At 38.0% G+C, this 14,673-nt stretch overlaps 1 protein-coding gene across 1 annotated transcript in view; it reads right to left on the reverse strand.

The window, feature by feature from the left end:
• Positions 1–872: 872 nt before the first annotated feature.
• The window catches only part of LOC121429963, a 31,547-nt gene continuing 17,746 nt past the window's right edge, over positions 873–14,673 (reverse strand). The window contains exons 9-10 of the mRNA XM_041627234.1: positions 4,676–4,759; positions 873–2,467 (exon numbers count right to left, since the gene is read on the reverse strand). Of these exons, the coding sequence (XP_041483168.1) occupies positions 1,351–2,467; positions 4,676–4,759 (1,201 nt within the window). The 3' untranslated portion in view covers positions 873–1,350. The remainder of the gene's footprint in view (positions 2,468–4,675; positions 4,760–14,673) is intronic.

Here is a 14,673-nt window from a genome sequence, read left to right on the forward strand (position 1 = left end):
CCTGAAACTCGCACAGGATGTTCAGTGATACTTGATTACTCTTATGTACAAGTTTCATGAATCAGATCCCTAAACATTCAAAGTTATGATGGTAATTCAACAGATACACCCAATTCGGCCAAAGTTCATTGACCTTTGACCTTGGTCATGTGACCTGAAATGAGCACAGGATGTTCAGTGATACTTGATTACTCTAATGTCCAAGTTCAATGAACTAGACCAATAAACTTTCAAAGTTATGATGGTAATTCAACAGATACCCCCAATTCGGCCAAAGTTCATTGACCCTAAATGACCTTTGACCTTAATTATGAGACCTGAAACTTGCACAAAATGTTCAGTGATGCTTGATTACTATTATGTCCAAGTTTCATTAATCAGATCCATAAACTTTCAAAGTTATGATGGGAATTCAACAGATATCCCCAATTCGGCCAAAGTTCATTGACCCTAAATGACCTTTGACCTTGGTCATGTGACGTGAAACTCATGCAGGATGTTCAGTGATATTTGATTAACCTTATGTCCAAGTTTCATGAACTAGGTCCATATATTTTCTAAGTTATGATGACATTTCAAAAACTTAACCTCAGGTTAAGATTTCGATGTTGATTCCTCCAACATGGTCTAAGTTCATTGACCCTAAATGACCTTTGACCTTGGTCATGTGACATGAAACTCTATTAGGATGTTCAGTAATACTTGATTAACCTTATGGCCAAGTTTTATGAACTAGGTCCATATACTTTCTAAGTTATGACATCATTTCAAAACCTTAACCTCAGGTTAAGATTTGATGTTGACGCCGCCGCCGCCGCCGTCGGAAAAGCGGCGCCTATAGTCTCACTTTGCTTCGCAGGTGAGACAAAAACCAAGGTGGCTCGAGAACAAGCCTCGTCTGATTTTGAGATCAATAAAAGTAGGCAATACGATCTTTTGACCCCTAGATGACCTTCGACCTTATCCTCATGTACACACATATGGTATTACCCAAGGATCATTGTACCAGGTATAAACTGATGCAGAATTAAGAAATGAGTGCAAGTTGAACAAAAACTTGAACATTTTTTAAATAGACTAACAGACCAACAGGAAGAGTGATCACAAGGTCTCTCCCAAACTACTGAACTTTGCTCAGGTGAGACAATAACAGAAAATATGGACTAAACTATTAGGGTGGGTACTTAGACTAAGAGTAAATTTAGGGACAACAATCTAACATAATTTTATTCAGCAGGATCTAAAATTTCAATATTCTTTGGGTAAGGCCAATTTTCTATGTGGGACAGTTCTATAATGTACATGTAGCACAAATTGGGAAAATAATAAAGGGCACTTATTTCAGGTTCCTTAGTTGTCACCTGCATTGCATGATAAGTGACATTTCTGTTTGTCGATGGAATCGATGATGGACACCAGATACTGGTCGATTAAATGTTTGGCCAGCTCGGAAACCTGACCATCTGACTCATGTTCACCTTGCAGATCATCAACATTTACAAGGTCATCATCATCTACACCCATGCCTCTGAAGTTGGACAACCCCATGACAGTTTCACCTGGTGATGTCAAGAGGTTGGTGTCCTTTCCTTGTTGATTAGTCTGTCCCAGCATCACCCAATCATCTTGGGTGTCGACCCTTCGGGTGTACTCTGACTTACTCATGACTTCCTTCAGTGCTGCTACATTTGCATGGTCACTTGGACTCAGGCTTTGATTGAAACGAGTGGACATGTTTTTGATGAACCTGTCCACTTCATTCATCTCTTCATTGAGAGCTTGCCTATGACCCAAACCAGTGTCTTCTGTAGCTACTGGCAATGTAAGGTCAATCTGATCTTCACTGATCTCTTCATCAAAGAGGCATGGGGGATTGGATTCACTTCTTTTTGCGGAAAGGCCCTTGTTTGTCTTCTGTTTCTTTGATTTCTTGTTTCGAAAAACTTTGTTTGAATCAGAACTCTTCATATTGATCTCCTCTTGCTTCACATCTGAAGCCTTTGCCCCTTGCCTTCCAACCTTACCTTTTCTTTGAGTCCTTCCAATGACTTCTGATCTATGACTTTCAACTTCACTGCTACATACACGACCTGCAATGTCGGAAGAAACGTGCTTGCTGACATCGCTACCGTCAGCTTTCCCTTTCTGTGAACAAGACACGTTCCCTCCTATAGTTTCGCTTCGCATCACCTCCTCACTCTTACTCTGGCCAACCTTACGTCCTGGCATTGCTACAAACCTGGCCTCGTCATTGCTCTTGCTTTTCCTGGAAGTGTCCTGTGATGCTCCACCTTTCTTGCTCTTGACAGGCCTGGTCAGGAAGCCAGCACTTCGACAAAAGGCCATGATGCAGTGAAGATTGCCTCCGGTTCTCTTTGTTCTCCGTTGCTGGACACCAAGATGCAGCTTGCGGATGTTGAGATAGTCAGGACTCTGGCAATTTAAATCTGTGCTGATATCTTCCCACCTAAAAAACAAAAATAGAAAATTAAAAAAATGGAAGACAAACTAGAACATAGAGAACAAACAAGTGGAATGCCTCTGGCCGTCTCACCTGCATCACGCGGTTCAATATAGCAGCAGTGCTGACTTTGAATACTACTCTAACTCGCACAAGATGTTCAGTGATACATGGTTACTCTTATGTCCACTTTTTATGAACTAGACCAATAAACTTACAGAGATATGATGGTTATTCACCAAAAAACCCAACATGGCCAAAGTTCATTGACCTTACATGACCTTTGACCATGATCATGTGACGTGAAACTCAAACAGGATATTCAGTGATACTTGATTACTCTTATGTACAAGTTTCATGAATCAGATCCATAAACTTTCAAAGTTATGATGGTAATTCAACAGATACACCCAATTCGGCCAAAGTTCATTGACCTTTGACCTTGGTCATGTGACCTGAAATGTGCACAGGATGTTCAGTGATACTTGATTACTCTAATGTCCAAGTTTAATGAACTAGCCCAATAAACTTCCAAAGTTATGATGGTAATTCAACAGATACCCCCGATTCGGCCAAAGTTCATTGACCCTAATGACCTTTGACCTTAATCATGAGACCTGAAACTTGCACAAAATTTTCAGTGATGCTTGATTACTATTATGTCCAAGTTTCATGAATCAGATCCATAAATTTTCAAAGTTATGATGGGAATTCAACAGATATCTCCAATTCGGCCAAAGTTCATTGACCCTAAATGACCTTTGACCTTGGTCATGTGACGTGAAACTCATGCAGGATGTTCAGTGATACTTGATTAACCTTATGTCCAAGTTTCATGAACTAGGTCCATATATTTTCTAAGTTATGATGACATTTCAAAAACTTAACCACAGGTTAAGATTTCGATGTTGATTCCTCCAACATGGTCTAAGTTCATTGACCCTAAATGACCTCTGACCTTGGTCATGTGACATGAAACTCTAATAGGATGTTCAGTAATACTTGATTAACCTTATGGCCAAGTTTCATGAACTAGGTCCATATACTTTCTAAGTTATGATGTCATTTCAAAAACTTAACCTCAGGTTAAGATTTGATGTTGACGCCGCCGCCGCCGCCGCCGTCGCCGCCGCCGTCGGAAAAGCGGCGCCTATAGTCTCACTTTGCTTCGCAGGTGAGACAAAAATGAATGTAACTGACAAATAGTAGAGACCAAAATTGACAAGGACTGAGAAAAAATATATTGGGCAACAGAAGAGAATGTCCTTGTTGAAGATCAATTCACCATGTGAGAAATCCTAAAAGGAAAGTTCCAAGTGGTGATTAATATTTCAGTCACCCCTTGCTCTGGCCTTAAAAAGAGACAAATTAGTAAATCTCAATCGAGCCCAAGAAAGTTTTTTTATTAATTTTTTTTTTGGGGGCAAGGGGGAGGGGGGTACTCTATGATCTATAGGTGACTTGCTACCCCAAAGCCAAAAATAAGTTGCCAAATATGATCAGGATATTCATTGAGCTTGGAAAGGCATATCCTACGGTTTATATATAACTAGTCAAGTAGTCAACATTGATCAACATTAATCCACATACTGAAAGCAGAAGAAATTCAGTGAGAGCTTTAAGAAATATGGAGATAAAAAAAAGTTTGAAATTTGGGGTTTACTGAAGCATAAGAGGTGCATACTGTGCAATTTTTTGTAGATCATCCGAGCGGTCCTTAAACAAAAAGAAACTCTTCTATCCTGTCTATTATTCAATTTTACAAATCCAAATTTTAACAGTATGAAGAATAAAAATTACTCTCTCAGATAAATTAATATTACAATTTCCTTTTAAAAACCCAATTATTCTTTTGACAATTTAGAGAGAATATTCACTGGTGACTGATTGTTGGTTTGGGGTGGGTGGTAGCATATGGTTTTGAAATGGCTCAAGCTTAATAAATGTTGCAAGACCTTTGTATGTTTTCTTAACAAGAGATTCTGTAATGTTTTTCTTTTGGTGTAATATTGTCTTCATATAATAATCATGTATCACGTTATTCTCTAGTTATGATGTGAACACGCATAAAATAAATGAATACATAAAAAAATAAATGAACAAACAAATTAACATACATAAATAACTGAATTAATTAATAATATATATACTTTATATACATGTAAATGAATAAAATAAAATGAAATAAATGAATGAATATATCTGCAAACTTACTTGAAACAGTGTATTCCTGGGTGTTTTCTACTTGGATCACCAATTAGTATCCAAGTTTCAACCTCATCGGACCGTAAAGGGTCCCTGAAGGGATAAAAAAATAACAAACAAGTATTAAAGCAAACCATCAAAGTGAAGGAATCTAGTTACATGTTTATCACTCAAAATGTAAAGCCCCCCCCCCTTCGCTTGAGAGAGGAGTATGAAAATACTATGAAATATTGTTGTTTTAAAATACCTATTCGTTTAGTATTCTATAAATTTTCTGAAGTTTATTTATTACATATGGGTCAATCCACGTCAAATCAACCAATTTTCAGACAATTTGTCACCCGACCCTCTTCGATTTTCTTTAAACTCGCACCAAATGTTGCCCCAAGTGTCTGACGGAAAAATCTGAAATTTTTGCCCCAAGGTCAAATGGTTGCAAAGATACGGCCTCCCATAGCAACCAATGCGCACTCAAAGAAATTATTTTAAATAAAATTGCCTATTTTTGATTGACTACTGCAGCAAAGTTTGATTGATTAGTCTTCATTTTAAGTAAATTGGAAGAACTTTTTGGTCTAAACATGCAGAGTATACTGTAGCGCGGACCTGTCAACCGGATTTCTCACACGAGGTCACCGAAAATGGCATTAAGCATCCGTGTCAATGATTTCAGAAGCATGTTTGGAGGCTCATAAATCCAAAACTAAATTAGCTTAGAACCAAATATTATGCACATTTATGGACTTTCATATACTCAACAGAATTACAAAAAATTGACCCAAGAGTGCGTGTCGTTTTCCTGTAGGGCGCCCTCAAAGTTTGATTTTTTTCAAAAGATGCCAAGTTCAAGGTCACGGATCACCTCCCGTCCCATCGAGGAGGGGGACCAATTTCTGTGTTTTGATAGACATTTACCCATATTTTCAAGTGTTACTTGAGAAATTTTGCTACCGGAATGTTTAGGGGCTGATTTCCGCATTCCAAATTGGTCGTAAACACCCTAAATTTGACGTTAAGGACACAACATGCTTTTCAACACTTTTCAAATTGTGATAACTCAAAGATGAAATGCCAAAAAACATTGATATCTTCTGTGATGATAGTCTGTAATTGGTATTAAAAGGATATATCTTCAGAAATAGTTTTTATTGTTGGTAATGACCTTGAAAACACACCCAAAATTCAATAAAAACAGTAAATTGGCTAATTTTCCAGAATCATATGGCATTCAAATGGTGTTTACATTGACTTTCAAATTTGTGTCATTTCAATACAAAGGGTGAGCTTAAGCCAAAACTTGAAAGACATGTTCAACTTTTGTTCTACTTTAAGCAGCATGAAATATTTGAACTCAAAACTATATCATTTGACCTTGAAATTATTCCAAATATAGCTAATTATTGCTTCATAAGTAGCATATTCAAATCGTGCGTGTACATTGCACTTTGCAACACATTTCAAAATGGATTTTCTCATAGAGAGAATACCTGATCAGGCTGATATTTGCAGTATTGGTAGTCTGTAATGAGTTCTTGGAGGATCTACAATTTAAGTACGTATTCTCTCAGGACAATGACCTTGAAAATACAGCTGAAAATCATGAAAATCAATAAATCATACAATTTTCATTAATAATCAAGTGTTTTTACCCACTTTTAATTGTGTGTTATTCCATCTTAGATTGTGAGCTCATGCTGATAATTGCAAATCATGTTCCACTTTTGGTCTACTTTAAGCTACATAAAATATTTGAGTATCTACAGATCAAGGAACTATTCTTTCATGAAAATGACCTTGAAAATACAGCTGAAAATCATGAAAATCAATAAATCAGACTGAACTCAAAATCATATCATTTTGACCTTGAAATTATTTCCAAGTATCGTAATGTGTTGCTAAGTACAATGTACATGCACGATTTGAATATGCTATTTATGAAGCAACAAATAGCTATATTTGGAATGATTTCAAGGTCAAATAATATGGTTTTTAGTTCAGTCTGATTTATTGATTTTTCATGATTTTCAGCTGTATTTTCAAGGTCATTGTCATGAAAGAATAGTTCCTTGATATGTAGATCCTCCAAGAACTCATTACAGACTACTAATATTGCAAATATCAGCCTGATCAGGTATTCTCTCTTTGAGAAAATCCATTTTGAAATGTGTTGCAAAGTACACGTGTGATTTGAATATGCTACTTATGAAGCACAAATAGCTATATTTGGAACAATTTCAAGGTCGAATGATAAGGTTTTGAGTTCAAATATTTTATGTAGCTTAAAGTAGACCAAAAGTGGAACATGATTTGCAATTATCAGCATGAGCTCAAAATCTAAGATGGAATAACACACAATTAAAAGTGGGTAAAAACACTTGATTATTAATGAAAATTGTATGATTTATTGATTTTCATGATTTTCAGCTGTATTTTCAAGGTCATTGTCTTGAGAGAATACGTACTTAAATTGTAGATCCTCCAAGAACTCATTACAGACTACCAATACTGCAAATATCAGCCTGATCAGGTATTCTCTCTATGAGAAAATCCATTTTGAAATGTGTTGCAAAGTGCAATGTACACGCACGATTTGAATATGCTACTTATGAAGCAATAATTAGCTATATTTGGAATAATTTCAAGGTCAAATGATATAGTTTTGAGTTCAAATATTTCATGTTGCTTAAAGTAGAACAAAAGTTGAACATGTCTTTCAAGTTTTGGCTTAAGCTCACCCTTTGTATTGAAATGACACAAATTTGAAAGTCAATGTAAACACCATTTGAATGCCATATGATTCTGGAAAATTAGCCAATTTACTGTTTTTATTGAATTTTGGGTGTATTTTCAAGGTCATTATCTACAATAAAAACTATTTCTGAAGATATATCCTTTTAATACCAATTACAGACTATCATCACAGAAGATATCAATGTTTTTTGGCATTTCATCTTTGAGTTATCACAATTTGAAAAGTGTTGAAAAGCATGTATATGTCATTAACGTCAAATTTAGGGTGTTTACGACCATTTTGGAATGCGCAAATCAGCCCCTAAACATTCCGGTAGCAAAATTTCTCAAGTAACACTTGAAAATATGGGTAAATGTCTATCAAAACACAGAAATTGGTCCCCCTCCTCGATGGGACGGGAGGTGATCCGTGACCTTGAACTTGGCATCTTTTGAAAAAAATCCAACTTTGAGGGCGCCCTACAGGAAAACGACACGCACTCTTGGGTCAATTTTTTGTAATTATGTTGAGTATATGAAAGTCCATAAATGTGCATAATATTTGGTTCCAAGCTAATTTAGTTTTGGATTTATGAGCCTCCAAACATGCTTCTGAAATCATTGACACGGATGCTTAACGCCATTTTCGGTGACCTCGTGTGCGAAATCCGATTGACAGGTCCGCGCTACAGTATACTCTGCATGTTTAGACCAAAAAGTTCTTCCAATTTACTTAAAATGAAGACTGTAATTAATCAAACTTTGCTGCAGTAGTCAATCAAAAATAGGCAATTTTATTTAAAATAATTTCTTTGAGTGCGCATTGGTTGCTAGGGGACATCCCGATAGACCGCGGGTCCGATAGTCCGCGGGTCCGATAGACCGCGGGTCCGTTAGACCGCGGGTCCGATAGACCACGGGTCCGATAGACCGCGGGTCCGTTAGACCGCGGGTCCGATAGACCGCGGTCCGATAGTCCGCAGTGCGTGTAAAATTATGATCAGATATATCAAATGTCATCGAGAGGTCCAAAGGTCAAATGATATGAGACCATGGGGTTCTATCAGGTGCGGATCCATGGGGGCGAGGGGGAACTGCCTCACCCACCCCCCCCCCCCCCCCCCCCCCCCCCCGTTCAAAAAAAGAGGGGGAGAGGGGAAAAGGAGAGAATAAAAAGAGAGAGGAAGATGGGAAAAGAAGATAATAGAAAAGAGAGTATAAGAGGGGGAAAGGAAAGACAAAGAAAAGGGAAGAAGAACAGGGGGAAAGGAAAGACAAAGAAAAGGGAAGAAGAACAGGGGGAAAGAAGAGAAAAAAGAGAGAAGGGAAAAGGAAGAGAAGAAAAGAAAGCTAGGAGAAAGGAAAACGAGGAAAAAGAAGAAGAAAAAAAAGAGGAAGGAAGAGAAGAATATTTAAATAGAGAGGGAAGATGGGAAGAAAGAATAAAAAGAGAGAGAGTGGAAGGGGGAGGGCGAGAAGAACAAAAAATAAAAGAGAAAAAAGGGGAAAGGAAAGAAAAAGAAAGAGGGATAAGTAATGGGGGAAAGAGAAAAAAAGAGGAAGAGGGAAGAGACAGAAAAGAAAAGAAAGAAAAAGAAGAAGAAAAAATAGGAAGAGAATAATATTAAAAAGAGAGAAAGATGGGAAGAAATATAAGAAAAAGAAAGATGGAAATGAATGTCGAATGTCCCATTAAATTTGAAATCTCATCTTTTTAGGTTGGAATATCAAAAATTTTCAGTTTAATCGTTAAAATATGTATCGTCTTAATGACTAACTTTTCGACCAGTCCATAATATTTAACATTTCTTCTCGCGCTTCGCGCTCGTGGTAATTATTTAGTTACATACGCGTCCTGTTCAGGTTCACAAACATTGCCCAGAATGGTAAATTTTCAGGACAATAATCATGAAATTTAATTTTCAGCTTGCATATGGCTTATGAGATTTTAACACATTTATGTTGCTTATAAAGTAAATCTAGGAAATGACTGTTAGGACATAGGCGTTTGCCCCCCCAACAAAAAAAGAGAGAATCAAGGCTAAGAAAAAATATAGAAAAGGAAAGGGATTAGGATGTAATATACTATTATTTTCGAAATATTATGTCAAAATCTATCACAACCTTGTATTTTTGTAATAAAAGTGTCAACATATTTGCTTGCTCGCTTCGCTCACTGCCAACTTCTTATTAATTTTATGTGATACGCCATATCGAGCCCCCTCGAAATTGTTGGCTCATTACGGCACTTGGACAAATCAACTTTGAGCGGCCGATCGGGTAAAATATGGGTGAAATAAATGGCCCCTCCCCCTATTGGCGGAAGCTGGGTCCGCCCCTGACTTAGGCTTTCAGGATAAAATACAGGAAAATTCTAAAAAAAAAATCAGATCGCGCTTCGCGTTCTCATTATTTATTTAGGCCTTGTGAGATACCTCAATGTATTTTTCAAGAATAAAATCTCAGATTTTCTTTAACGTCTACCCCCCCCCCATTTCATTCATTTTTTTTTTTCTTGGTGCCCTCGGCCCCCCCCCCTGCACCCATGCTGAATTAATACGCCACTGATGAGGATAATTAGTCGAGATTGCATATTTCCTAGAGGTTATCATTAATAATATTTAGGGGTATACTAAAACAACAGTACATAAACTACAGCTCCCATTCACAATATTCTAGTAGGGCCTACTCTGGTGAGAAGTTAAACCAAATTGAAACCCCTCAAAATCACTCGTGCTTCGCGCTCCCATCGATATTACATCATGGGCGGAAATCCCAGGGGGGACAGGGGGGACGTGTCCCACCTACTCAAAATAGTAGGGGGGGACACAATATCAAATGTCCCCCTACTATTTTGGTCTTTGATAATCATAGATAAAACATCATTCTAAATCGAAATAAAACATGTATTTTGGGACGAGATGACCTTACTTTGGCGATGATAACCTTTTTTTTTGCTTGTCATATTTTCCCGCCCCTTGTCCCCATAGGCGGATCCAGGGGGCCGAGCTCCCCCTCCCCCCTCTTGGCGGAGCAAAAAAAGAAAAAAAAAGGAAAGAAAGAAGGAAAAAGGAGGGAAAAGAGAGGAGAAAAGGAAGAGGACGACGAAGGCATAAAATAAGATGAGGGGAAGACTTGGAAAATAAAAAGAATCTTTCGTGCAACTATATAAAACTTTCGCTCGCGCTCACATTGCCTATTAGGTGATTTGCATATCTTGTTCAATATGGAGTTCGAATATCAAGTTTGGAAGTCAATATACAACACATATTTCACCTAGGAAATCGAACTTTCATTTTTTTGTGTAATTTACAAATTGGTTTTTACCAAGTGCTCTGTAAGAATGCCAATTTTATGGTTTGAATGTTAACATTTGCTGCTAGCGCTACGCGCTCGCAAATTTTGATTTATCAGGTATCTATATTTTCTAGTATTCCATAAAGTTTTCAAAATATCCCTTTTCTGGTCTGATTGTTAAGGCGCATCAGCTAGAGCGCTGCATGCTTGCATTTTGATTGGCGAGTTGTATAAATGTTTCAATATTATTTATACAACAAACTACTTAAAATTCCCTTTTCATGACAGTTTATCAAAAAGTATAGCTCGCGACTTGCGCTCGCATCAATGGTTAAAAATATATAAACTGATGCATCCTATTCATAATCACAAAAGTGAAATGTCCAGTTTTTATGCCATGATATCATCAGATATAGGCATTAATAAATATGATATCAATTTAATAATTAAATTGTCCCTTTGTTTCATCTCGCGCTTTGCAAGATGAATAGCAAGATAGTCATCATTTTCATATGATGGCATGTCGTAAGGATGTCCCGGTCCTATGTCAAAACTCAAAGTAATAATAATATCAGCTCTTTCTTAATTGCGATTTATATCCACCTTACAATTTTTCTACAAAGTGCTAGAAATATAAGGCTGAAATTGACTCTTTTTTTTCAGATCGGACTATCAAAGTTTCATGATTTTCATGATTAAAGTTGTATTTAGAATGCCTAGATTCTAGGTCTAAATATGAAACACGCTCGCGCATGTTTATTCAGATACCCAACTTGTTCTCTACTTTAAATCATTATCCAGTTTCAGATCACAATATCAAAAATTTTCTGCTCGCGCTTTGTGCTCGCATTATTAATCCTCATATTTTTTAGGATTTACAAATCATGAATAGAGTGTCTCGTTCAGTAAATATTATAGGACTAAATCTAGAAATTTTCCCCTCGCGCTTCGAGCTTGCTTTAATTGTTTACTCATATACCTATTCTGCTTGAGTTAAAAAAGTGCTTAGAATTTCCTTTCTTTGGGTGAAAATTTCAAAAAGATTCAGCTCGCGCTTCGCGCTCGCATTATTTAATTGTTAAATGCTACTTTAACAGGTATCTTTTTCATCAGTTCATTTCCCCTTGCGCTTTGCGTTCGTAGTAATTATTAAGTTGCATACATGTCTTTTTCAGGATAACAAACATTGCCCAGAATCAGTTCAAATTTTAGGAAAAATACAAAAAATTTCCCCCAAAATTAGCTCGCGCTTCGCGCTCGCATCATATAAATGAGGATTATGATATTATGTATTAATTTATAAGAATAAAGCCAAGAAGTGACTAATGAGGACTACCCCTTCAAAGAAACAAACAAAAATTATCTTCGAGCTGCCGATCTGCCGGGGAAAATATGGCTGAAACAAATTTCCGCCCCACCCTCCCCCCCCTATTGGCGAAGGCTGGAACCGCCCCTGTGTCCACCTACCTTTTGGTATGTATGTATTCATGGATTTTTTTCGAGAACACATTAAAAAGTGGTCTTTATTTTTTTATGTGATTATAAGATAATTTAAGTTAGCCTGGCCGGGAGGGAGTGGGCGCCATTTTTCGAAAAGTACACATGGGCGCCAAACATCAGGTCAAATTTGCTCCCCCTCCCTCCCCTTGAAATCCTGGATCCGCGCCTGGGTTCTATAACAAGCCAATTAGGGGCAATCACCCCCTGACAACTACTTCAAGGAAAATATTATCCCCATATTTTTTACCGCCGGGGACTGTTACCCCCCCCGGAAATTTACTCTCCAGACAATTACCCCAGATTATGAAAATAATAATTGTGAAAATGCCTTAACGTGACGACATGGAGTGGTACTTTATCTTACCATGTCTAAATTGATCATTGGCGGCCGAAGGCAAAACATTTAGGGGGATCCACCTGAAATTTTGGGATGGACACAGGTAAAAAATTGACAAGCAAATCAACCAAAATTTTAGGAGGGACCACCAAGATATTTTGACAAGGAAAAAAAAGAAGGTTATCAACCAAAATTAGGGGGGGGGGGACAAAAATATCTTAGGGTGGTCTACCTCAATTTAGGGGGGGGGGGCGTAGAAAAGAAATTGACTACCAAAAAAGGTTCTCAACTAAAAATTTAGGGGGGACCGTCCTCCCACCTCAAATTTAGGGGGGAAAGCCCCCCCCCCCCCGCTTCCGCCGCCTAAGTAATTAATAAGCTTATTATTTCGACATAGCGATGTATTCTATCTTGTCAAGTCGATATGTCCACTTGGCGAGATATGAAGTGTACAAGTCCCGGCAAGAATCCCGACATATCGCCATGTTGACATGTACATGTAACATATTTAAGTCGACTTGGCAAGATACAATATCTCGCCATGTTGACATATAACTTTTTATAAGTGGACTGACTTGGCAGGATAACGTATCTCGCCATGCGGACATAATAAGCTTATTTAGTCGACATGGCGTGATAAAGTATCTCGCCATGTCGTCAAGTCGATGGCATTTTAGAGGCTCCATATGGCGTCTAGAGGGCATATTTCCGGGGGGGGGGGGGGGGGGGTATACAGTCCCCGACGATAGAAATATGGAGATATTTTCCTTGAAGTAGATGTCAGGGGGCGATTGTCCTGTGGGTCATCGTTATAGAACCCCATGGACTCGTATCAATGACCTTTTGACCTCTTGATGACATGGATTTCACTATATTGTCCTGATCATAATTTTACACACACCGCGGACTATCGGACCCGCGGTCTATCGGGCCCGCGGTCTATCGGACCCGCGGTCTAACGGACCCGCGGTCTATCGGACCCGCGGTCGATCGGGCTGTGACCGGTTGCTATGGGAGGCCGTATCTTAGCAACCATTTGACCTTGGGGCAAATATTTCAGATTTTTCCGTCAGTCACTTGGGGCAACATTTGGTGCGAGTTTAAAGAAAATCGAAGAGGGTCGGGTGACAAGCATTGGTTGATTTGACATGGATTGACCCATATAATAACAAGTGGAATGCCTCTGGCCGTCTCACCTGCATCACGCGGTTCAATATAGCAGCAGTGCTCACTTTGAATACTACTCTAAATCGCACAAGATGTTCAGTGAAAGATGGTTACTCTTATTTCCCTTTTTAATGAACTAGACCAATAAACTTACAGAGATATGATGGTTATTCAACAAAAAACCCCAACATGGCCATGGTCAAGTTCATTGACCTTACATGACCTTTGACCTTGATCATGTGACCTGAAACTCAAACAGGATGTTCAGTGATACTTGATTACTCTTATGTACAAGTTTCATGAATCAGATCCATAAACGTTCAAAGTTATGATGGTAATTCAACAGATACACCCAATTCGGCCAAAGTTCATTGACCTTTGACCTTGGTCATGTGACCTGAAACGCACACAGGATGTTCAGTGATACTTGATTACTCTAATGTCCAAGTTTAATGAACTAGACCAATAAACTTTCAAAGTTATGATGGTAATTCAACAGATACCCCCGATTCGGCCAAAGTTCATTGACCCTAAATGATGTTTGACCTTAATCATGAGACCTGAAACTTGCACAAAATTTTCAGTGATGCTTGATTACTATTATGTCCAAGTTTCATGAATCAGATCCATAAACTTTCAATGTTATGATGGGAATTCAACAGATATCCCCAATTCGGCCAAAGTTCATTGACCCTAAATGACCTTTGACCTTGGTCATGTGACGTGAAACTCATGCAGGATGTTCAGTGATACTTGATTAACCTTATGTCCAAGTTTCATGAACTAGGTCCATATATTTTCTAAGTTATGATGACATTTCAAAAACTTAACCTCAGGTTAAGATTTCGATGTTGGTTCCTCCAACATGGTCTAAGTTCATTGACCCTAAATGACCTTTGACCTTGGTCATGTGACATGAAACTCTGATAGGATGTTCAGTAATACTTGATTAACCTTATGGCCAAGTTTTATTAAC

Source organism: Lytechinus variegatus, chromosome 16 (genome assembly GCF_018143015.1).
Source record: "Lytechinus variegatus isolate NC3 chromosome 16, Lvar_3.0, whole genome shotgun sequence".
NCBI lineage: Eukaryota > Metazoa > Echinodermata > Echinoidea > Temnopleuroida > Toxopneustidae > Lytechinus > Lytechinus variegatus.